The sequence below is a fragment of the Miscanthus floridulus genome, chromosome 2 (genome assembly GCF_019320115.1).
Source record: "Miscanthus floridulus cultivar M001 chromosome 2, ASM1932011v1, whole genome shotgun sequence".
In the NCBI taxonomy this organism is placed as follows: Eukaryota; Viridiplantae; Streptophyta; class Magnoliopsida; order Poales; family Poaceae; genus Miscanthus; species Miscanthus floridulus.
The window spans coordinates 67,279,440-67,304,258 of record NC_089581.1 but is presented as its reverse complement, the minus strand read 5'-3'; the positions used below and the strand labels follow the sequence as shown (position 1 = coordinate 67,304,258).

The window sequence follows — 24,819 nt, the reverse complement described above, 5'->3', positions numbered from 1 at the left end:
CATTGATTCGTTCTTTTGCATATCGGCAATGGATAGCCTAATGCATTGGTCTAGCTTCCATTCTGCCCAGTGTACTTGCTTCGACCTGTTGACCCTCAAGTACCAATCTTTCCACCATTTGGTGGTTTTGGGCCAAGATCGGAATATATCTTTCCATAAATTCAGAGAGAAATTTTGGGCTCTAAAAGGGATTCTGTTAACCTCTGCATTAATTAGATCAGTTGGATCTGGGTTGCCCATTGGTCCTAGGCATTAGAAATGCGGCTGATCGGTTGGAATAACTAATTTGTTGCGAAGTTCCTAAGTTTAGAGGATCCGAAGAACAAAGAAAAAGAGAAAAAATTACCAACTGTATGAACTCACAAAGACCAGAGGAATCGAGGTAAAAAGTAACGGAAGTGGAACGAACCGCAGGGACGTCGAAGTTGATTGCCATTATCTTGAGGTAGATGAGGGCACGAGCTGGAGACTCGAGGTTGACGCTGGAGAAAAGTTCTTGTTGGTTGAGGTCACGTAGTTGTTCGTCGGAGTCACCGCCGGAAAGAGAGAATGCCAAAGATTGGAGTCTGAGGGTAGAAGACGAGCGTTCCGGAGAAATCTATTTATAAGTCGCTTGGAGTAGGGGTATTCTGGACTTATCTCTATGCCGCGCGCATGTGGGTCGAGGTGGTTCAGATGGATATGGTAACTGTTCGCACGATAATCAAGGGATTGTACAGATGATTTGATGGCAAGTAATCATGACTTGGAAGAGATCTCGGTACAGGATATTTTAATTCTGAAAATGGCGGCACTATTATGTTAGGATCTTGCCGATGGATTATTGTTTCGGTATCTTAACCATAATCAGGGCAAGAGTGGTTGGAAATTGTGCGATATTTACTGAGGTGCGTGAATCAGGACTAGATTTGATTAGATTTGATAACAGATCAAGTTTTGGCTTAGAGGATGAGTTACGGTAATTGGGCGAAGGCAAACGTTGTCTGGAGTAAATTTCGGAGCATTAATGGTTTTATACTCCGAAATTGGGGGGCATGTGTTGACACCATTTTTTTCACGTGTCAAAATGATTAGAGTGGGCTAATCGGCAGGAGGAAAGTTACTGTATATGCTGACAGTCGATGAAAATCAGCTTGTAAAGATGGTTGCCGATGAATGGTGGTGATCGATGGAAAGGTTGATTTAGACTCGGGCGATGCCGATAAGGTTGGAGATGTTATTGTCGATGCCGATGAAGGAAGGCTTGAAAACTACTGCCGATGAAACAGGAAGTATGCCGATGGAAAGGAGGTCGGTGAGAATTCCATCGTAATTGAGGCGGACAGGGAAATAGATAGGAGTTGATTTCCTTTTCTATATTTGTTAGAGTATGATTCATATAAGAGTCACGTGTTTCCTTAGATATGGACTTGGTGTCCTAGTCGTATTTGGTTATGTCTCTTTAGATCAGGGTATAAATATCGATTGAGGGGCAATGTAATATAAATCAATCAATATCAAAACCAATTTTTACTCCTATTTGCATCTACTTACTTTTCGGCGACTTCATCAATTTGCATATTTTTCCTTTAATGAGTTCTCATTGATTCGGCGAGTTGCATCGCTTCAGTGCGACCTTCGGCGATTCTCGAGTTCTATGTGAGTACCTCTTGGCTGTGACTTCCGGGCGTATCGCTATTGTCAGGACCAAAGTGCTCGTATCTTCATCCTTGTCGATTAACAGGTCAAATCGACTAGTACGCTTTGGATATCGATTCGGGTATTAGCCTTTTGTGTTTGCCTCCTTCAGCCCATCCTTCGTACGCCTCCTAGTTCTTTCTGAGTGGGCATCCCTGGTCGGATGGCCCCAGTTGGTTCTAGCGTGGTAGTCGGAGAATAGCGATGGGCAGGGTTTTCTATGAACCCCGGTCGGAGACACGGGGTCAGAGTCGGAGGCGGTCCTTGGGTCAGGCTTTCCGAGTGGAGGCCGTGCAAAGGCAGCCGGGGCCTAACGCTAGCGCTCCGATCGAAGTGGCCGTTTGGAGTTGGCCTGAGCCTGAGCTAGTGCTCCAGTCGGAAAGATGGGCTGAAGGTGGCCAGGGCTTGAAACGAGTGCTCCGGTCTGTTGAGTTTAGATTCTTGGGCCGTTCCAGAAGAAGAAAAGGATGTCCTTCTGGGCCGAGCGCTGGCATGGAAGCCGGTCCCCGAAGGACCCCGGGTTTATGAACCCTACAGGAACCCCCGAGCCCCCGGGCGATTCGGGCAGAATCGTCTGGGGGATTTTTTGTCTTGCCGGTGAGTGCGCGCGAGCGCACCCGCGGGTGTAGCCCTCGGGCGGTTCATGCCAAACTGGTTGGGGGGTGCTTCTGAGTTTGTCAACGGGGGATGTTTTCTGTTTTGTCGGTGGGTGCGTGCAAGCGCACCCGCGGGTGTAGCCCCCGAGCCCCAAGCGGTTCGGGTCGAACCGGCTGGGGGTGTTGTCTCAGCAGGCGTGCATGTGTGTTTTTTAGTTTGAGATGGAATTTTGTTTAACCACGGTGTCATTGCACGCCGTGGGATCGGTTGAGTCAGAGTCATGAATGGACCCTGGCGTCGGTGCGCGCTGTGGGTGGAGATAGCTCGGTTCGGTTGTGTCAGAGCTCATTGATCTTTTAGTGTCGATGCGCCGAGGGATTGGGTGAGGTGGAGTTTGCGAATGGACCCAGACGTCGATGCACGCCGTGGATCGAGAGAGTTAGTTTAGTTAGTTCAAGAAGCCGTTACGCGAGTTTAGGAGTCATGGTCCCAGGAGCCGTAGCCGGATGTCGCCGATCCTGTCGACACGAGTTTAGGAGTCGCGGTCCCAAGAGCCATAGCCAGATGTCGCCTATCCTGTCGACGCGAGTTTAGGAGTCACGGTCCCAAGAGCTGTAGCCGGATGTCGCCTATCCCGTCAACGCGAGTTTAGGAGTCACGGTCCCAAGAGCCATAGTCAGATGTCGCCGATCCTGTCGACGTGAGTTCGGAGTCACGGTCCCATGGCATTTGTGCCCCCGAGCCTTGTTGGGCCTTCGTGGGGGTTGGTGTGAGTCATTTTGCGCTACCCTATCCGGTTCCTCACAACCGGAGGGGCTAAGTTTCATCGCCTGTCCCGATCGCTCGGGCTCGAAGACTAGCTCGGTGAGTTCGCTAACGGGTGTGATCGAGAGGAATCCGAGTCCATCGTTCATGACGGGGTTGGCATAGCCCTCTTGTGGCATTCTACTACTCCTTTACCTGCAGCTTGGCAGATGCCTAGGTCATTCCGGAGACCGACCCAGGTGGCCTTATGGCCTCCCCTCGATCGAGATTCTGTGGGCTTGGCAAGAGGTTTAGGATTGAATGAGAAGGTTGAGATGACCCAGTTTGCTAGACTAGGCAAAGGCCGCACCGTGCTCATCTACGATTTTCTCCCCTGGCTCTGTTCGGTTGCTCATATCTAATGAGGCAAGCCACCGCTTCATGACGCAACATGGAGCGTTCTGATGCATTTCGCTGCATGTGCGATGCTTAGTTCCCGAGCCCCCGGGTGGTTTATGCCCTAACCGTCCGGGGGGTTCAGGCATATGGTATGAAATGCGCGTATGGATGTATGAAATGATTATAAAGAAATAGAGGGGGTTTTACAGTGTTTACCTTTGATAGTTTTGAGTGATAAGGCTCGGAGAGCTTTAGTCAGAAATGTCCGACCAGGACCTGAGCTCGTCCTTTGTGATGGAGTCGGCATGGCCCACATGGGGCATCCCTTCACTTCCTACCTGTGTCCCAGTGCCTATCCTAGTGAATCGATCGACTCAGGAGGCTAGTTGATCTCTCTTGGTGGAGATCTTGTTGTTGGATCTCTCCAGGTCTGGCCTTGACGACTGGAGTGACGAGGTTTGGAGAGCTTCAGTCGGAGATGTCTGACCGGGACCTATGCTTGTCAATTGTGGGTTAGCCCTTGTGTGAATAGTTTTGTTTTAATGAACACATGCTCACCTTGGTGACCTGAGAGATGAGGTTCAGAGAGCTCTAGTCGAAGACGTCCGTCCGGGACCTTGGTGACCTAAGAGATGAGGTTCGGATAGCTTCAGTTTGGAAACATCCGACCGGGACCTGTATCTCAGGTGCTTATCCTGAGTGAATCGATTGGTTCAGGAGGCCGGCTGATTTCTCCTGGCGGAGATTTCATTGTTGGATCTCTCTAGGTCTAGCCTAGGGAGACGGGGAGTCATCCACGTGTGGTGGCGCTTTGGTTTTTGTGCCCAACGTGCGGTAGTGGTTGATCGTGCGGTAGTGGTGGGCCATGTCCTGGTCACATCCCGCCTGATCAGGAGTCATTTCGTCGCGCTTGGCACGTCCCGTCGGTCAGAGGGCGTCCCATCTGCATTAAATGGAAAGAGAGAGAGAGAGAGAGAGAGAGAGTTTCTCGCCCTGCCGCTTTGCCTTCCCGATTGGCATGTCCTTTCCTAACCGCTACTCCCCTTCCTTTAAGTAGGAGAAGAGAGAGGGTGTTCGCCTTGTTCTTTTGCCTATTCGTCATCTGCTGCCGCCGCCTTTCTTTTTCCTCCTCATCGAGAGCATCCCTGAGAGCTGTGGAGGTCCCTAGGAAAGGAAGGGAGAGAGAGCGAGGGAGAAGAGGAGAACTCACTGATCCTTTTTGCAAGCCAGAGCAAGATGTTGGACTAGAGGTCGTCCACCATGAGGAAGTCGGTGCTGGAGTCTTTCATCAAGAAAGGTTTTCTGCCACCACAAAAGGTGGCACACTAGAGGGTGCCTGAGGAAGAGGAGTTCCCGTGACCTCGTCCCGGCGAGGTGGTGTCCTTCCTTACCTTTCATGAGCATAGGCTGGGATACCCCACGCACTAGTTTCAGCGTGGGCTCCTTAATGAGTGGGATTTGGAGCTGCAACACCTCAATCCAACGAGGGTGCTGCATATCGCCAGTTTCGTCATAGTCTGCAAGGCTTTCCTCGGGATGGAGCTGCATGCAGATCTCTTCCAGTGGTTCTTCTCTAGGAGGACCTTAACGGCGAGGAGCTCGGTTGAGGTTGCGCCAGTGGCGGGTTTCGCCCTTCAGAGGAAGCTGAGCGCAGGAGGTTCATACCCCGCATACACCCCTTGTAGTTCCAACTAGGGGTGGCACAGGGAGTGGTTCTACATCAGGAACCCAGAGGCGGTGCCATTCCTGGCATTTACCGGTAGGAGGCTGGAGGAGCAAGAAAGCTGGTCATGGGGTTGCGGCCGTAAGGAGAGGCACAAGGTGGAGGCCATTGAAGAGGAGCTCTAGAAGCTCATGAGGCGCGGCCTTGATGGAGTGCGGGTGTTCTACACCCTCTACTGCTGCCGGATTGCGCCGTTGGCAGAGAGGACGTAGCCGATGTGGGAGTACGGTGGCCGGTCGGACCCGAACCGTGCGTCGCCTAAGGAGTTGCTAGATGATGAGGTCTAGAGTCGCATCGGTCAGGTGCTGTAGCTGAGGCCCAGGGAGACGGTTGTGGGAAAACCCATACCGCTCAACGCCTCGATCGTGTCCACATTAGTGCGTTCCCTTGTTTTTGTTCATGCTTCTTTTTTGTTCCTTCCTATTTCTTTGATCTAGTTCATTCGTTCCATAGGGGCTTGGGAGGTATAAGTCTCGACAGCACCTTCCCAAGGGACTGGAGGGTGTGGCTCGGTAGACCGCTCAGAAGAAGGCGGCCAAGGCTCGGAAGAAGAAAAAGAATAAGGAGATCCTATGGAAGCAGGAGAAGGAGCAAGAGATCGTCCCGTGCACGAGGGCCGGGGAACATAGGAGTGACATCGAGTTGGAACTCGTGTCGAATGATCCTACGGATCTGGATGATATGGTCTTCTCCGACAAGGAGGAGAGTGGGGGGTCGTTGCAACCTCGGTGGAGCGTCGTGACACCGCGACATCATCCGTTGGTGACGAGCTGGTGGCCGCGCATCATGCGGCGGATCCCTTGTCGAGGAAGCGCACAGCGAGCGCGGACGTCATCGGTGAGCGAGCATCGAAGCGGATGCGGTCACCATGCCCCTTGACAGCATCGCCAGCCCTATCCCCACCTGTCGTGGACGTGGCGAAGCAAGGTGGGTGGTCTACTGAGGAGCGGACTGGAGCATGTGTGCCGCGTGAGTCGCAGTCGAAGGATACTGTGGTTGTTGCTCCGGTCGAGGATTCCCGAGCCATTGGTCGGGATGACCCACAGGTCAGGCAGGAGCCAGTAGGGACAACTTTGCCCCTTGCCGAAGTAAAGGAGCGCGGGTCACGGTCCGGGAGCGGTCCTCGACGCGTAGGCGCATCGAGGTCGGGGTCGGCCTTCAGAGTTGTGCCGCTCGCACCCGGTATGTCTTTCTCCGTTTCCTTTTGGTTTTTTGCTGGTTGAGTTTTTTCTTGGAGTGTGACTAACCCATACCTTCCGTCAGTGGTCTAGGGATGCCGAGGATGAGTATTGCCCCGACTACCGTGCAGGAGACCTGGAAGCCCGTTCTGCAGGAGACCTGCAAGACCTTCCGTTCCGGGGATGGTGCCCTCCGGTTCAGCTGTTGATGAGGCGGCGGCTGTGGCGTCAGTGTTGGTGGTGATCCCAGTGCCGATGGTGATGGTGGCGTCGGAGGTGACTCTCACAGTGGAGGCAAGGGATACCGAGCTTCCTGCCTTGCTGGGTGGAGGGTTGCACGGCTCACCCTTGCTATCGGAGCTGAAGGCGTCGGGGGAAGACATGGCTAGGCTAGGGTCGGATGCCCAGCGGCGGCCTAGGTCAACAAGGTGGTGGAGATCTCGTCTGATGACGAGGCAGATGTCCCGGCGGAGCCGTTGTTGCCATTGCAGCAACCCGCCGGTGATGTCACGGCGGAGCCATTGGTGCCATCGCGGGGCCTGACGGTGGTCCAGTCAGTGGCTAGGACCTCTGGCGGGCTAGTGGTGTCACCGCGGGACCTGGCGGTGGCACGGTTGGAGGCTGGGCCCTCCGGTGAGGTGCCAAAGGGTGACCTAGAGTGGCCCTACCCTAAGCACCCAGCGAGCGCGCGGTTCATCCTTCGGGACTCCCGGGAGCATCAGCTCTGGGACATCTTTGGGGGCAAGGGCACGTCACGGTATCATAACTCACCAAGCTGACCGCACAGCTTGAAAGCGCCCAGAAGCAGGCTCTATTTGCCCGGCAATTGGTTGAGGGTGACATGCAGCTCGCGGTGGAGGTGAGTTTCTGGTACTTGTCCTTTACCCTTTGAATCCCTTGTCAGTTGTTTTTAGCGTGCTTACCTTTCGTAGGAGATAAGGAAGATGTCATCCTACAAGTCCCACTTCCTCCGGTCGAAGTACGCCCAGATGCCTGAGCTCGAGCGTCGTGCGGAGTCTGCTTGCCGCGAGGCCCGAGACCGGATGACCGAGGCAGCCATGGCACGGGTGGAGGGGCAGCGTGCGGAGGAGCGGGCGACTACGGCTGAGCAAGGGCTCGAGGCGGCAAGGGCCCACTAGGCGGAGACTGAGGTAGAGTTGCGGGCATCCTTGGCGAACACCGAGGTGGCGCTTCAGGAGGCTTTGGCGGCGCTTGATCCAGAGCGCGCTGCCCTAGAGTGGGTGGAGAAGGCCCTGGAGGTGGAGCGGAGGGCCTAGTCAGAGGCGGATCGAGAGGTGCTTGCGCTCTGGGGCCAGGTGATGGAGACGGAGGACGTGAGTGCCTGGCTGTGCGAGCAGGTGGCTCGGCAAGCGGAGGATCTCTCCACCCTTGAGGCTTCTCACATCGGTACGTACCCTTTTTGTTTTTTGTTGTGTTGGCTTTTCCCTCAGCCTGTTTCTAAGCTCGTTGCTATTCTCGTAGAGCTAGGTGGAAAAGTGGAGGTGCTGGAGCAGGACCTGGAGATGACCAAGGTGACGCTTGGCCGGCGTACGGAGGAGCTGGCCAATTCCCATGAGGAGCGTCGTGCTCTTAAGGGGGATCTTGACCAGATCCGCAACGTTTCCAGCATGTCGTTTCGGAGATCTTTGGGTCAGCGCTGAGCACCAGCGCACCCGCTGTCCAGCTAGCGGAGGTCCCAGGGGAGGTCCGGGATCTTATTAGATCTAGGCTATTCTATGGAGCGTTGGGGGTACTGACCGCGGTGGGGACGCACCATGCGCACCTGGACTTCGCCACCATCTGTAGCAGATACGCTGAAGGCATGAGCATGGCGGACATCTAGTCCATCGAGGAGAGCTTGCTGCCGTACGCATGGTCGGTGGTAGACCAAGTCTCCACCGAGTGGGTGATGGACGTCCGCCGTGAAGACCTGGCCAAAAGCACGCGTGGAGAGGATGCTACAGAGTTCTCGGATGGCAAGGAGCCTGGGTCGGAGGTGAATGTCGCTCCGGTCTTGGCTAAGCCGGATGCCGTGCCGTCAGGAAGTGAGCAGCTCGCACCTTCGTCAGTTGCACCATCGTTGGATGTCACCGGGCCGGCCCAGTAGCATGTAAAAATAATAGTAGTTTAGTGTAAGTAGATAGTTTTAAGTTTGTGGGGAAAGCCCCCATATAAAATGTTCGTGTGCTTAACAATTATAATGGTATTTTGTTTTCTGCGATGGAGTCACTCCATTCGAGGAAGCTTGTTCCCCTCCATTCCTTAGTTTTTCCCTTAGCATAATTTTGTTTTTTAGTTCTTTCTTTCTCGTACCTGCCCGTTTGTTCCGTAGATTGCGACCTTGTGAGCCCGGGGCGTGGCCCGCGAGGTTCAGCTATTCGTAACCGTAGGAAAGAGCGGGGTGCGATCAGTCGGATTTTTTTAAAGCAAAGCTACGTAAGGTAAATTAAAGGAATAAACTATCCCTTCATTAGGGTAGGAAGGAATTTCTCCATACAACAGTAAACAAAACAGAGAGGTAGTAGTGCCCCCTAGTGGAGCCCCCGAGCGCCCCGAGCCGAAAAACATTCGGGTCGGGGTGCTCTTATAGGAGCATGCGTTAAGTAAATAATGGTAAGACTGAAACTTAGGGGAAAATAAAATGACCTAGCTGTTCCAAGGTGCTTGGTGAGAATGTCGTCGTCGTTATCCTTCAGCCGGTTGGTGTCCGGTCGAATCACTTCAGTCGTCTGGATCCTTGCTCGCTGCGCCCCCTTCTTCTTTTTCTTGGCCTGCCAGCCTACCTCTGCAGGCGCTTGAGGAGTAGGCAGTCCTTAAAGACATGGTTCATGGGGTAGTCATTGTTGGTAAATGGACTCTCCATGAGCTCATGGAAGTAGCCGGAGGGGCCCTGCTAGGACGGCGAGCCCGCATGATCAGCCATGGCGACCAACGCGGAGTTGGCCGGTTGGTGGCGATTCTTTCTATTCTTTTTTCCCCTCTGAGTGGAGGGGCCCTTGTCTTGATCCTAGCACTTGGCCTTTCCTTTGTCGTGGCCTCCGTTGAAGCATGGTGGGAATGGTGCTTGCCGGAGGTGTTGGGCGAAGGTCGGTAGCCCCGGGCTGTCAGGGCTGGGACTCCAGTCAACGCCGCGCATGCCTCGATTCGATCTAAGGCGTGCGTAGATGGGCAGTCAGCATGGAGCGGTCATCAAGTCAAGACGAGGTGCCGTTGCGACTTCCTGTGCCACACTTGGTGGTTGTGGTGGTGATAGGGTGTAGTGCCCCATCTACTGTGTCTCTGTTCCCCGGATGGGGAGCGAGGTCTCGAGTCGGTGTCATGATACGGAGTTGCATGCTTGTTGAACGGCGGCAGTCTCCACCAGTGCCTAGAGGTTCCGGTGGATCGCCTGTTCGCGGGTGTCGTTCGGCTCAGACAAGCTACGCAGGAGCATTGCCGTGGCGGCAATGTTCTGGCTAGCCTGAGCGAACTACGGGGGATCGGTTGCCCTATTCGGGGTGTTGCGCTGGACCCGATAGGCGCGACCCCAGGCGCCGTTCACCGGTATATGCGCACGGGACGTAGCGTGGTGTGCCGAGCGTGCTGGCGCAATTGGTGGCCGATGCGGCCACTATCGTTGTAGATCCTCCTCGTGCTCGTGCATGAGCTCGGGGTCTCCGCATGAGGGCCCGAAGGGGCGTGAGTCCGTGCGGACTCCGTTACCCCTGGTGGCCATTTTGGAGCGTCCATCATAGCGCACTCACGGGACGGACGATGGCTTGGTGCCACGTCGCCGATGCTGGAGTCGTCACTCCCGACATCATCGTCTATGAAGTCAAGACAGCTGGGACCATAGTCCACCATCCCCACGAGTTCAGACGTGAGAGGGGGCAGCGCCGGCATCCGCTGGAGCCCCCGGGCTTACGCGTCTGTGGGAGACACGAGGCCATAGGGGGACCGGCCGTATGGTGGCTACGACGGGGACAACGGTAACCCACCGGGTATTCGGCGGAAGATAGAACATAGTAAGTAAATAACAGCATGTATATTACTCACAGCGGGGTTTGAGCAAAGAGTTTACTCAGAATGAAGCGCAGATGCCACGTCGTCGAAGTCGTGCGTCCCGGAGTCGATGGAGGACGTCCCTCCGACAAGTGCCGGGTCGCGAGTCTCCTCACGGAGGTGGAGTACGCTGAGCCGGTCGGCGGCGAAGTCCAGGCTTCCGAAGCAGAAGGCCTGGGAAGGCTCAAAGATGGGTGGAACCCGTGTCCCGGTGGGCGAGAGTGCGAGAAATTCCATCGAGACGAAGCGAATTGTATCGCCCGAGCCTGCCACGGCGGGGGTGGCGGAGAAATGGGCCTTCCGATTACCAAAAAAGTGTTGAACGTACAGCGTCTTCCCCACGGACGGTGCCAACTGTTGGTGCAGAAAGTGACCAACTAGTAAATATTTGTAGTTTTGCTGTACGTTGTGATCGGAGGTGGCCTAGCACTCAATGACACGGGATTTATACTGGTTCAGGCAACGTGCCCTACATCTAGTGTGGGTCGGTCGGTGACTTTATTCCCGAGCCTAGGTGCTCGAAGTCTGTAGTGGGGTTACAAACGAGAGAGAGAGACGGGGTGTTCGGTCGGTCCGGTCGGAAGGGCCAAGATCGATGGGAGCTATGCTATGAACGAAGTGTCCTAGCGTGTGCTTGAAGGGTTACCAGTTATTGATCTAATGAACCCGAACTTGAAGAGGTCGACTTGGGTTAACTTTTTTGTGTTTGGAGGGAGCACATCCCCTTTTATAGAAGAAGGGGATGGCTTTACAAGTGAGAGGGAGAGAGTACGGACGTTTCTAAGCCTTGTTGCCCACGCCGACGGGGATGGGACAATGGTGGGTGCCCACAATATTGTTGATGTCACTGTAGAATGTCAGGTACATGTGGGTGGTTGAGCTGCTTTCTTCAAGACTGGAGGACATCGGTACCTACAAAAATGCTATCTCGCCGACTGGAGGCATGACTTTACCATATTCATCTAGTACGGTGAATTCCGGCACCCACAATACTGTTGATGCCCAAAGGCACATGGGGGTCTTACCGTACAGGTGTTTTGACCGGCGCCTATAATACTATAGAGGTAATTGTTGGCACCTACAATACTGTTTGTGGCAGGGCGGTTGTAAAGTACTGTTCCGCAGGGTATGGTCCCTGGTGCCATGGTTTGACTTGCGAGCCCCGTCTTGCCTTCCTTCGTATGCCTCCTGGTTCTTTCTGAGCGGGCGTCCCCGGTTGGATGGCCCCAGTCGGTTCTGGCGTGCCAGTCAGAGAATAGCGATGGGCAGGGTTTTCTATGAACCCCGGTCGGAGACACGGGGTCAGAGTCGGAGGCGGTCCTTGGGTCAGGCTTTCTAAGTGGAGGCCATGCGAAGGCAGCCGGGGCCTGACGCTAGCGCTCTGATCGAAGAGGCCGTTCGGAGTTGGCCTGAGCCTGAGCTAGTGCTCCAGTCGGAAAGATGGGCCGAAGGCGGCCAGGGCCTGAAACGAGTGCTCCGGTCTGTTGAGTTTAGATTCTTGGGCCGTTCCAGAAGAAGAAAAGGCCGTCCTTCTAGGCCGAGCCCTGGCGTGGAAGCCGGTCCCCGAGGGACCCCGGGTTTATGAACCCGACAGCTAGTATACAAGGTACGGTACTTAGGGTTTGTTTGGATCCTAGGGCTACAAATTATCCCATCTTGTAAAAATGAATTAAACATGAGCTAATTATGGGCTAATAATAGGGCTAATGGACTCTAACCACCAATTAACCCCTATTAGCTCTTATTAGCGCAGAATGAGCCCACACTTATCCTTTCTAATTTGTATGAAAAAAACATGGGCTAATTATTAGCCTCCTGGTCCAAACACCCCCTTAGTCTTCTGGATGCAAGAGATGGCAAGGCTACCATGGAGATTGAGGAATCAACAACTCAAATGAAGATCAAAGATAAGCATTGAAGATCCTAGGCAAGTAAGAAGCTCAAGACATCATATAAGTGAAGCCAGGAGAAAAGGAGGCAAAGATTTCAACTCAGATGGGCACCTGATAAAGCACTAGAGAAAGGCAACAAAACTCTTGCTAGTGCTCGCTGGAGATTCACGGTGGGTATAATCCAAGGTAGTGAAGAAAGGCCCAGATGTATACTTCCAGTGTGGTCACCAGAGAAGTGCACTGGAGTTACAATCTAGAGGTGGTGTTGGACCACAATGGAGAGCTAAAGAGCATAGGCTCTCTAGTGAAAGCACTAAAGAATGCACCGAAGTTATGAGGTGCAACAAGGAGGTCCCAATCCCCTATACCCAATATGCACTGGATTTATCTGATGGTATCACCATAGAAACCACTTGATAACGTTGTTCCAATGGCTTATCGGCTAGCTGACGTGGTAGGGCAGCAGACTTCTCTCTAGTGTGGTCACCATAGCACTTATATCCGATGCACACTCCATTCGTAGTCCTAGCTGCAACAATAATGTAGAAATAGCTTCATAGCTCAGTGATATAGTCACCACCCTCCTATCGATAGGTCCTAGGCTCGAGCGCCCGAGGTGCAGTTTTATTGTTCTTTCTTTTTCTTCTTGGGTAGCCATTGCCAAATGGGTCACATTGGAGACAACCAAGCCCATGTCAATGGCCCACTTCGAATAGTGGGCTGAATACATGGAGAAAATAATGTAAAAAGCATATAGAACCCAATCGACTAGGTGGTAGTAGGACCTTTATAATGAAAACAAGAACTTATAGGCATGCTTGAACTCTAGAATCGAATTAAACTGAAGTATTTGACTGGTATGATGTTCTTTTAGACCTCGCTAGTCAGGCGAGATGTAGGATGTTGTCTTGTATTTGAGATTGTATGTGTCTTTATCAGAAGTTAGGGTGCGAAATGTGGTAGAGTGCTTGATCATTTTTCACAGTATATATAGCTAGGATGATTTTAATAATTATTCAGGCTAGTCCAGTTTGACGAATGTGTGAATGAAATTGAACCAACCAATGCAAATTCTCGCTTGTGATCCGCCGTTGCTCGATCTTCAACCACAGCACATGCACACCGAACAAGGGTTTCCGTATGTCAACAATAATGTGGAAGGAACTTTTTGGGTTAGTTGATGGTCCATTGCCGCGCGAATCTTCTTGACGGAGACGGAGGCAGCTAACTCGATCAGACTAATCAACATATCAAATTAAACAGCTGATTCAGGCCAGCATCCATGCATGATTACTTCCCTGCACGTCAATATCAGTAGTCTAGGTCCTGCCTGCTGCTAGTTTTTGGCCGTCCCCGTACGTCCGTGATGCATATCGATCGCTTATTGTACGTGCTAGCTTCCAATGAAGACACGGATTGTTTTTCTCGTGTGTTCTAACTTATAGCTGCTTGTGACACAAGGCAAGATCGACCGTACCATCATTCCCCTAAACCTCCACCTCTATATCGTGTGATTTATAACTCTTTCGGTTAGCCTCAACACCTCCTCCTCTATTTAAGCAGTGATATCCCAGTGCCATGCATCAAACAGTTCTCAAACATCCTGATCCTCATCCCTGCTTAGGAACGCACACCTCACAACAGGAACGAGGTTCTTTGCCGAGGGCCGGATACGCTCGGCAAAGAAGCCTTTGCCCTCGGCAAAGGCCGGTCGGCACAGTACCTCACGGCAAAGGCTACTTTGCCGAGAGCCGCATCTCGGGCTCTCGGCAAAGGATTTGCTGAGGGATAGCCGGCCGTCGGCAAAAATTTTCGCCTTGACGGCGAGAGGTCAACTATGATCACATGCGGAGATGTCTGGGTTTTAGGCATCGGACGTTGCAACTTGCTCGAAACCCACTCAATTTTTTATCACAGCCTATACATGTGATGAAATGACACCTTGACAAGTTTCGTGAATTTTGGACTTCGTTTCCATTTTATATAATTTAAAAATACTTTACACGCAAGTTCGCCGTGTTCCGTGAAAACGATGCGCCAAATTTGGCATCAGTCACTGGATACGGTCTCACACCACATGCAATACCATGAATATGATTTTTTGAATTACTCAATTCCAATATTCGATGCACCTGCGGTTCAAATTTGAATTACCGGAAGAATTCAAGTAAATGAAATAAAATTATTAAATATAGCTAATAAAATCAAAAAAGCTCCAAATTTTAATATGTACTTTAAGGTACAACAGTAAACCCAGAAAAAAAATTTGGAAGCAAAAAAAAAATTGCCGAGGCCACATAAACGACACTCGGCAAAGTAAATCTTTGCCGACGGCCAAATTCTGACCCTCGGCAAAACAGACGGCAGGTGAAGGCCATTTGCCTGCCGTCACAGGTTTACCGACGGCCATGTTTTGCCAAGAGCCGGACCTCGGCAAAGATAAACTTTTGCCAACGGCCTTTCTTTGCCGACGGCCGGACCCTCGGCAAAGGACCCGGTTGCCGAGAGGAATTCTTTGCTGATGGCCTGGCCCTCGGCAAATATAGTTTTGCCGACGGCCTACCGTTGCCGAGGGCCGACTCTCGGCAAACTTTTCTTTGCCGAGAGCCCGACATTTGGCTCTCAGCAAATACGCTGACTCTTGGCAACGGGCCTATTTCCGGTAGTGCCTCGATCGTCAATCTTGTTCTCTATCTGCAGCCAGCTCTCCATTTCGAACGACGAAATGCCCAATTCCTCTATGCTGTGCACGGTGGTTGTTGCGGCGTGCCTCGCCGTCGCCGCCGCTGACTGGTCTCAAGGCACTGCCACTTTCTACGGCGGAATCGACGCGTCCGGCACGATGGGTAAGAATGCATGCATTCATTTCTGCACAGGAGGTCAAGAACTATTGTATAGATGGTAATACATTTGTGTACGTATATATACCAAAGAATCACTTCGTCGCTAATGCATGCATGTTTATGATATGATACACAGGTGGCGCATGCGGGTACGACAACCTGTACAACGCGGGGTACGGTGTCAACAACGCGGCGCTGAGCCCGACCCTGTTCAACGACGGCGCGTCGTGCAGGCAGTGCTACCTCATCACCTGCGACCCAACACGTCTGGGTGGCCAGTGGTGCAAGCCCGGCAACTCCATCACTGTCTCCGCCACCAACCTGTGCCCGTCCAACTACGCGCTGCCCAACGGCGGCTGGTGCGGCCCGGGCCGCCCGCACTTCGACATGTCCCAGCCAGCGTGGGAGCACATCGGCGTCGTCCAGGGCGGCATCATCGCTGTCCAGTACCAGCAGGTCAAGTGCTCGCGCACCGGCGGCGTGCGCTTCAGTATCGCCGGCTCCCAGTATTTTCTGCTCGTCAACATCCAGAACCTCGGAGGCAGTGGCTCCGTGGGCGCCGCCTGGGTGAAGGGCGACAAGACGGGGTGGATCCAGATGTCCAGGAACTGGGGCGCTAACTGGCAGGCGCTCGCTGGGCTCGTCGGCCAGGGGCTCAGCTTCGCCGTTACCAGCACCGGCGGGCAGTACATTCAGTTCTGGAATGTGGTGCCTGGGTGGTGGCAGTTCGGCCAGACCTTCACCACAAACCAGAATTTCTACTACTAAGAGCCTACTGCCGACGCCGAGGAAGCTCGATCTCTCTCCTGACTCCTTATCTGCCCCATTTCTTGCAGCTCAGTCGAGTGGCGAGTGCATTCTCTTGATTCTGACGGAGAGCTAAGTGCACTTGTTGCCGTTGTATCATTGCTTCTTTAGCGACCCCCGGACTGACGTCCATCCTACGTGAGGGTAGGACGAAAAAGAGAATGGGATCGGTGACATCACGTACACCTGAATGCATTTTACAACTTTGTAGTATGACACATTTTTATCTTACACACCGTACGGGTAATCACTACCGGAAACAGACACTTTGCCGAGTGCAAAATTCTCTGCCGAGTGTCAAAAATCGGACACTCGACAAAGACCTTCTTTGCCGAGTGCTGCACTCAGCAAAGAATTGCACTCGACAAAGAGTTCTTTGCCGAGTGCCGGGCACTCGGCAAAAAAATTCACTCGGCAAAGGACTTCTTTGCCGAGTGTCAGACTCTCGACAAAAGCGCGGCACTCGGCATAGGATGACCCGCGTAACGGTGTTCGGCCACGTCCTTCTTTGCCGAGTGTCGGCCTGGTTTGTAAGCATCGTACGTGACAACGTGCACGAAATGTTCTAAAATTTTTATCATAGCCTCCACATACGATATCACAACATCTCAACAAGTTTCATGATTTTCGGACTTCGTTTGCTTTTTATAGAATTTAAAAACACTTCGCATGCAAGTTCGCGGTCATGTTTCGTGAACAAGATGTCTGAAATTTCGGGTCCGTTCCTGGATACGGCCTCACACTACACTCAGTAACGTGACTATCATTTTTTGAATCATTAAATTCTATTATTCGTACCACGTGCAGTTCAAAATTATATTTTTCAAAAAAATTCAAGTAAATGAAATAAAGAAACTAAATATATCAAAAAGTCATAAAAAATCCTTAAATTCTAACTAGGAGTTCCTGGTGCTTTAAAAGGGTTGCACAAAAAATTTGGAGGCCAAAAACAAAAAAACTTTGCCGAGTGCCGGGGCATGGCACTCGGCAAAGGGGGTCTTTGCCGAGTGCCACGAATAAGGCACTCGGCAAAGAGGGTTTTGATTTTTTTTAAAAAAATTGTCTTTGCCGAGTGCCATGCCAGGGGCACTCGGCAAAGTATTTTTTTCAAAAAAAAAATTTAAAAAAATCTTTACCGAGTGCCGTGCCAGGGGCACTCGGCAAAGTATTTTTCAAAAAAAAAATTTACCGAGTGCCAGATCAGGGACACTCGGCAAAGAAAATTTTTTTAAAAAAATAAAATCTTTGCCGAGTGCCTCATCTGGGACACTCGGCAAAGAAAATTTTTTAAAAAAATAAAATCTTTGCCGAGTGCCTCCCTGATCCGGCACTTGGCAAAGGGCGGTTGTGGGACGTAACCAAATTCGGCCGGCCGGGCAGTCAAACAGACAGCCAGCTAGCCCCGCGCCCACGCCCGCGCCGCCCCCGCGCAGCGCGCCGCGCCCGTGCCCTACCCTCGGCTGCCCCAGGCCAGCCCTACCCCCCGGCTGGCCCCGTTCCCGACTCCGACGACCCCGACGCCGCCTAACCCTGACGTCACCCGCCCCTACCCCCGGCGCCCATCAGGTATGCGAGCTCTTGTTGTTGTCGTGGCAGTGATAGTTGTAGTAGTAGTATTAGAAGTAGTGGTAGTAGTAGTACAACTAGTGGTAGTAGTAGTAGTAGAAGTAGTGGTAGTAGTAGTAGAAGTAGTGGTAGTAGTAGTAGTAGAACTAGTGGTAGTAGTTGTAGCAATAGTGGTGGTAGTAGTAGTAGAACTAGTGGTAGTAGTAGTAGCAATAGTGGAAGTAGTAGTAGAAGTAGTGGTACTACTTGAATATATTCTTCTACATGGATTGATATCCAAATTACATGGCTTCTCTTAAGACATATGTGCTTGTCGGCCATCGTGCCGCTGTTTTTTTGTAGGTTTTGGAAACCTCACCATGTATGGGAGGTTCTGGCGAATTTTTTTAAATGACAATATTTTGTTCCATTTTTGTAGAGAAGAGCCTGTCGGAGCCGAGTTGGAGTTCCTGTTGCTGTGCCGGTCTGCGTGCACCGCGCCGCCTCGCCACTACACTAACCCGCCACGGCCTGGCTAGCCTGACTCCGCCGCCACCCTAAGTATAACCCCTCTTTCCGTATCATGGTCGTAGACCACGTAACCTAGTTAGGCATCTCCCGTTCGAAAGAGACACGGTTGGAGGTATGCAGATCTTTGCATATCTATGACCGTATCTGTTTCGGATTGTCCACGTTTTTTGGACATCCCGCGGATGCGTAGATGGGTTAGTTTCCATGGTCTGCTCCGATCCGAGACAGAGTTTCGGCATCACCTCCCTGTTGTTCTCCGGATACGCACTCTTCTTTGGCAGGACGTGTATCTGGAGAACAGCGGGGAGGTGCTACCGAAATTCTATCTCGGATAGGAGTAGAGCATGGAAACTAACCTCATCTACGCATCCACGGGTGGGATTAGGACCTATCCTCACCTATTAGATAGTAGGAACACCATGTAGATGCAATTGATGGTTACATTACTCGCTGATACATATGTTAGAGGACGAATGACCGTCAGTGGATGTACATGGGCTGGAGAAGTCAGAGTGATTACACCACGGAATGAATAAACAAGACCGATGCTTTCTTGAACAGTGCATTTGGCAAGGCTGCTAAACGGCATTTCCTAGTTTTGTCTCCCTGCAGCAAATGTGGAAACAGGAGGAGGGTAAACAAGGTGGAAATGGGTAAACATCTTGTGAAGAATGGGTTTACGCTGGACTACACCCGGTGGGTCCACCATGGTGAAGCCCATCGTATGAGAGAGGAGGTGGTGAGACCACGGGTGGAGGCTTTTGATGCTGATGCCGGGGTACCAGACATGTTAGATGACTTTCACCAAGGATGGTTCGATGAGGGACGTGAGAAAGAGGAGATGGAGGCAGCCGCATAGGCGTTCTATGACATGATGGACTCAGCACAGAAACCCCTTCATGATCGGTCAACGGTGTCTCAACTGGATGTCAATGGACGCTTAATGGGGTTGAAGTCCGAGTTAAACTTGAGTCGACCTAGCTTCGATAAGATGTTGGCCATGATTGGCACCCTGCTTCCGGAGGGCCACATTCTGCCAAAGAGCATGTACGAGTCACAGAAACTCCTTCAAGCACTTAAGATGCCGTATGAGCAGATACATGCTTGTCCAATGGGGTGCGTCCCGTTTAGGAAAGAACACGAGCATGCAAAGTTCTGTCCAAAGTGTAAATCCTCTAGGTAGCTGGAGGTAGACTCTGATGATGACCAGAAGAGGTAACTTACGATCCCTGTGAAAATCCTACGGTACCTTCCGTTCCTACCGAGGATCTAATGGCTATACAGGACTGAGGAATCCACGAAACAGATGACATGGCACAAAAATGGCAAACGGCACAATCCTGATAAGATGGTACATCCATCCGATGGTGAAGCGTGGATCCGCTTTAATGACAAACATCGTGACAAAGCAGATGAGGCTCGTAATGTACGTGTCACGCTGGCAATAGATGGGTTCAATCCTTATGGAATGATGGCTGCCCCATACACATGTTGGCCCATCTTCATTATCCCCCTTAATCTCCCCCTAGTGTCTCCTTTCAACGACATAACGTATTCTTGTTGTTGATAATTCCTGGACACCCAGGGAGTAATATGGGCGTGTTCATGGAGCCCGTGTTTGATGAATTGGTCCGTGCTTGGGACAAAGAGGTATGGACATATGATCGAGCTATAAAGATAACCTTCAAAATGCATGTTTGGTACCACTACTCCCTGCATGACTTCCTAGCGTATGGGATATTATGCGCCTGGTGTGTTCACAGGAAGTTCCCATGCCCAATATGCAAGGAAGGTGTGAGGTTCATTTGGTTGCAGAAGGGTGGCAAGTATTTGTCGTTCGACAGACATCGTTAATTCCTACCTCATGACCATCCATTTAGACAAGACATCAAGAACTTTACGAAAGGTGTCAAAGTGACAAACCCTACACCGCGGATGATGACTAGTGCTGAGGTTCATGCTCAGATAGATGCTCTCGTGCCTAATGAAGGTGGTTTTGTGGGATATGGTGAGCAACATGTGTGGACTCATATCTCGGGCATGACAAGGCTCCCCTATTTCGATGACCTTCTTCTGCCACATAACATTGATGTAATGCACACTAAAAAGAATGTCACTGAGGCACTTTGGGCAACACTCATGGACACTGAAAAGTCTAAGGACAACCCTATGGCTAGAGTGGACCTGGCAACATTGTGCGATAGACCAAATCAAGAGATGCAGCCTCCTAGTTGTGGTAAGACCTGGAGAAGGCCTAAGGCCAATTTCGTCTTGAAAAAGGACCAAAGGAGGGAAGTACTTGAATGGATCAAGACGCTAATGTTCCCTGATGAGTATGCAGCGAATCTAAAGAGGGGAGTGAACTTAGGCACTCTGCGAGTAAATGGGATGAAGAGTCATGACTACCACATATGGATTGAGCGGCTTCTTCCGGCGATGGTTCGAGGCTATGTCCCGGAGCATGTCTGGCAAGTGCTGGTAGAGTTGAGCTACTTATTCCGCCAGCTTTGTGCCAAGGAGCTCTTTGGGACCGTCATTGATGACTTGGAAAAAGCGACACCCATGTTGCTTTGTAAGTTGGAGAAGATCTTTCCACCTAGCTTCTTCTTGCCGATGCAGTATTTGATTGTGCACCTCCCGTATAAGGCACGGATGGGGGGCCCATGCAGAACTGTTGGTGCTATCCAATCGAGAAATGTCTGAAGACTCTTCGCAAAAAATGTAGAAATAAAGCCAAAGTTGAGGCTTCCATTGCAGAGGCATACATTCTAGAGGAGGTGTCGAACTTCACAGAGAAATACTACACTGAGAAACTTCCTAGCGTTTATAATCCACCCCCTCGTTACAATGCTGGCGAAAATGAATCGAACCTCAGCCTTTTCCAAGGGCAACTCAGAAGCGCAAGTGCATTGACCACTAAGCAATTGAAAAATGAAGAGTGGCGTAGTATCACGCTATATGTGTTGACCAACCTTGTCGAGGTGCAACCGTTCATTGGGTAAGTTCTGAATAAACTTGTTTCATTTCACCGTATGTCCTTGTTTCTTCGTCCACCCCCCTTGTTTCTCATTGGTACAGGGAATTTCTTCATCAATCCTAGCATGGATCAAGGCAACCTACCCCGCAAGAAAATAATACCCTTCTTTCACGGGGTGCGGGACAAGGGAGCCTTGATTTCATTTGTTGGTTCAAACAAAAAGCCTAAACTGATGCGTCTATAAGTGGCGAGCTGAGACAGGTTGCAAACGGCTATGCCATTAGGGTCAAGTCATTTACCGGTTATGACATGAATGGATATCGTTTTCACACAGCAAGCTACGAGCAGAGTCAGTCCAATCAAAAAACCACAAACAACGGAGTTGTTACGTCCGGCACTGATGGACTCGACTATTATGGAAGAATTGAAGAAATCTACGAACTATCATTCTATGGTTCCAAATCACTTACTCCTGTCATATTCAAATGCCACTGGTTTCATCCTGGAGTAACGAGACGGACCCCTAAGCTTGGGCTAGTCGAGATTCGATAGGATTCCATCTATCTAGGAAAATATGTCTACATTGTGGCTCAACAGGCCATCTAGGTTTATTATACGTCATGTGCGTGCAAAGACGCCGATCATCTTAAGGGTTGGTCTATTGTGCACAAGGTATCACCACACGGTAAACTACCTGTCCCAAATGATGAAGATTACAACTTCAACCCAAACACATATGATGGAGAGTTCTATCAAGAAGACGGACTACAAGGAAGGTTTGGCATAGACTTAACCGAAGAGATAGGAATGGAAGTAGACAATGAAAGGGATGATGACGAGGACGCTGGAGACAAGGTGCGAAATCTGAGGGACATACAAATGCTTGAGCGATTACATTTAGGCAATGACAATGAAGACATCATTCCTCCTTTGGATAGTGTTGATGAGTTGGACAATGTTGATAGTGATGACGAGACCTATGATCCAGCTAATCTCAATCATGAAGATTATTTCTAATACATGTAATACTATGTTTTTTGTAATTATGTTTTGTTCATTTTTGCAAATATTTCTAATACATGTATTACTATGTTTTTTGTAATTATGTTTTGTTCATTTTTTCACCTATTTCTAATTACGTCTTGTTTTTCTTTTTTGTTGCAGGTGATTGAATAAAGATGGCGAGCGACCGTCATATGTCCATGAACTCGATATACCAAAGACCATGCCGGCTGTAGGAGGAGGCGGAGGGGGCAGAGGAGGGATCGGACAGGAGGAGGAGGACTGCCAGACGCAGTAGGGGGCCATCTCGTCCCACGCCGCGTGAGGAGGAGCTAGAGGAGGAGGTGGCAACCATGGACGAGTTGGACGATGAGCTGGTTTGGTAGACGGACGAGGAGGAGGGGCCGCACGAGGACGACGAGTTGGAGGTGGCAGGCACATGTTCTGCTTCCTCTGACTTCTCTTCGAGTGTCTACTTGTGAGGTCCCATGAGCCTTCCACATGTTCCGCTTCCTCACCAACGCCCAGTGATTCGCCCAAAGGGCAAAAGTAAGTAACTTTATATGTTATCACCACTACTTCATATGATATGATGAAAAAAGACTAATAATTTTTCTTAATCACTTGTGCAGGAACTGGGTGGTTGTGTCGGGTGGTAACGCACGGCTAGTCAACGGCATCCTGGGTCTTCTATGCAGGCAACACTTCCCCGGCATTATCACGTATGCATCAAAGATGGAGTCGGCCTACTTGTTTGACCACTACGCCGTCGCCACCGATGCGGAGTACCCCAACAAGGCGGCGCGGGTGAAGGCAGAGCTTTGGGTAAGTCTCCCTCGCACAACATTGTAGACTTTTCTTGAAATAATGAATGGATACATCGCTTTTGTATGCAGACTTATTATAGATGCGAGGAGGGATTTGAGGCTAGGGCAGAGTAGGTGACTACCAAAGCCTATAAAAAACTCATCTCTGACATGCATCATGAGGTGCGCATCTAGGCCATCGTACCCTACTACGGGTCGAAGCTTGGAGAGAGGAAAACCAAGAAAGACGCAAGAGAGATGCAGCTGACCCAGGAGCAGTACCTTGAGGTAAATGAAGAACATCAATATTGATTCGTTTTGAGATTAAGTTGGTTTAATTTGATCTTCTTATATGTCCAATACTTGATGACGTGTAGATGATTCCCTGGTGGTGCCAAGCGTATCCTGAGTGTTGGGCGATGATGGTGGACAGGTGGTTCACGGAGGAGTACCTCAAGATGCACAGGGATGCCCGAGACTGTCGTTTGCATATGCAAGGTCCAGCACACCATCAAGGCAGCCGTAGCCTCACTGGATACAAACAACATGGGTACGCGAATTCATTTATCTATTGTGATGCTCAGTTCTGCCTGATTTCTAATCATCGTGCTGTCTTTCTCCCAGTCGGCGTCACATAGTGGCTAGGCTTGCTCGGACTTCTAGGCAAGGTGTATGGCCCACAAGGGCAAGGCGACGTCCGATGTCTCCTTCAACCTGGAGGATCCACTCGAGGCATACACGAACCCGAGCGTCCACTCCCGCATCAGTGAGTACACTGAGGTGGCGAGGTCGCTCCATGGGTCAGACCACGATCCGAGCATGTAGGACTTCGATGGAAAGGCCATCATGAGGGCGGGGCAAGGCAAGAAGCATGGGCGGTTCTAGCTTGGCGACAGCGTCATCGACACGGCCTCTACTTCCTCTCTCTCCTAGATCCGAGCATGGACCATGAGCGAGAGCCCGGCCATTCGCACATGGCCGACCGCTGCACAGCACCAAGTCGATGCACTCGAGGTTATTCCTATTTTACTCGTCATACATTGATCTTTACACACCTTAATTAGCTTTGCATTACTGAAACATTGGAGTGAAATATTGCAGGCCCGGCTGGAACAAGAAATGAGGCAACATCAGGAGCTGGAGGCTAAGCGGGCCGAGCGGCAGGCCTAGGTGTAGAGGCTGACGGACATTACGGAGTTCCTACAAGGACTTGGGCAATGTGCGGGCTTCTCTCTACCACTTGGGCTGTTGCTTCCACCTCCGCCTCCGTATCCTGCAGCTACAGCTACTCCTGTGAGTATGAAAGTTTTTTACTTTCACTTGTGCTTTGCTTGTATGGCCTCTACCTTCCTAGATTAGCTATCCAAATAATCTTGTCTCACATGCAATTTTTCTCCTTTGTGCAGTCTCCATCTGATGGTGGTTTGAATAATCCACCTTATGCACCTCTGAATGATGGAGCTAGGCCTTCACCACAGTCGCCTTAGCCGAGATGAGTGCACGTTGTATTTTTTTATTTGTTGTCCACTTTGTGATATACTTGTGATGCACTTGTGGACTTTGATGGACTTGTGTATTTATTTGGATGGACTTGAGCACTTATTATTATATATGTGATATATATTGTGATGGATATGATATGTGCAGATGGATGTGTAGATGGATGAGATATATATGTGATGGATGAGATATATATATATATGTGATGGATGAGATATATATGTGATGAATAAGATATATATGTGATATATGTTTGTATGAATTTATTTGTCATGATGGAATGTAAAAAAAATTAAAAATTACAGCTTTGGGTCACTTTGCCGAGTGTTGCACTCGGCAAAGGACCCCTTTGCCGAGTGCAATGGTCACAGCACTCGGCAAAGCTGGAAAAATTGGTGTCTAGAAAACTATTTTTCCAGCTTTGCCAAGTGCTGTGACCATGACACTCGGCAAAGATTTTTTTTTAAAAAAAATTCAAACTTTGCAGAGTGCCGGACAGAGGGCACTCGGCAAAGAAATTTAAAAAAAATCAAACTTTGCCGAGTGCCGGATAGAGG

General features: G+C 50.7%; 1 protein-coding gene across 1 annotated transcript; it reads left to right on the top strand.

Annotated features, from left to right (window-relative positions):
- Positions 1-14,961: 14,961 nt before the first annotated feature.
- LOC136539038 (expansin-A31-like) lies at positions 14,962-15,862 on the top strand. Its single transcript, XM_066530966.1, has 2 exons — positions 14,962-15,097; positions 15,231-15,862. The coding sequence occupies exons 1-2, from the start codon at positions 14,977-14,979 to the stop codon at positions 15,860-15,862; spliced, it is 753 nt and encodes a 250-aa protein (XP_066387063.1). The 5' UTR covers positions 14,962-14,976.
- Positions 15,863-24,819: the final 8,957 nt, after the last annotated feature.

Excerpts from the sequence above, each read along its gene's own strand:
- LOC136539038 (XM_066530966.1), top strand. The coding sequence starts at position 14,977 with ATGCCCAATTCCTCTATGCTGTGCACGGTGGTTGTTGCGGCGTGCCTC. Across the intron at positions 15,098-15,230 it reads CGACGCGTCCGGCACGATGG|GTGGCGCATGCGGGTACGAC; the intron begins GTAAGAATGCAT and ends TATGATACACAG.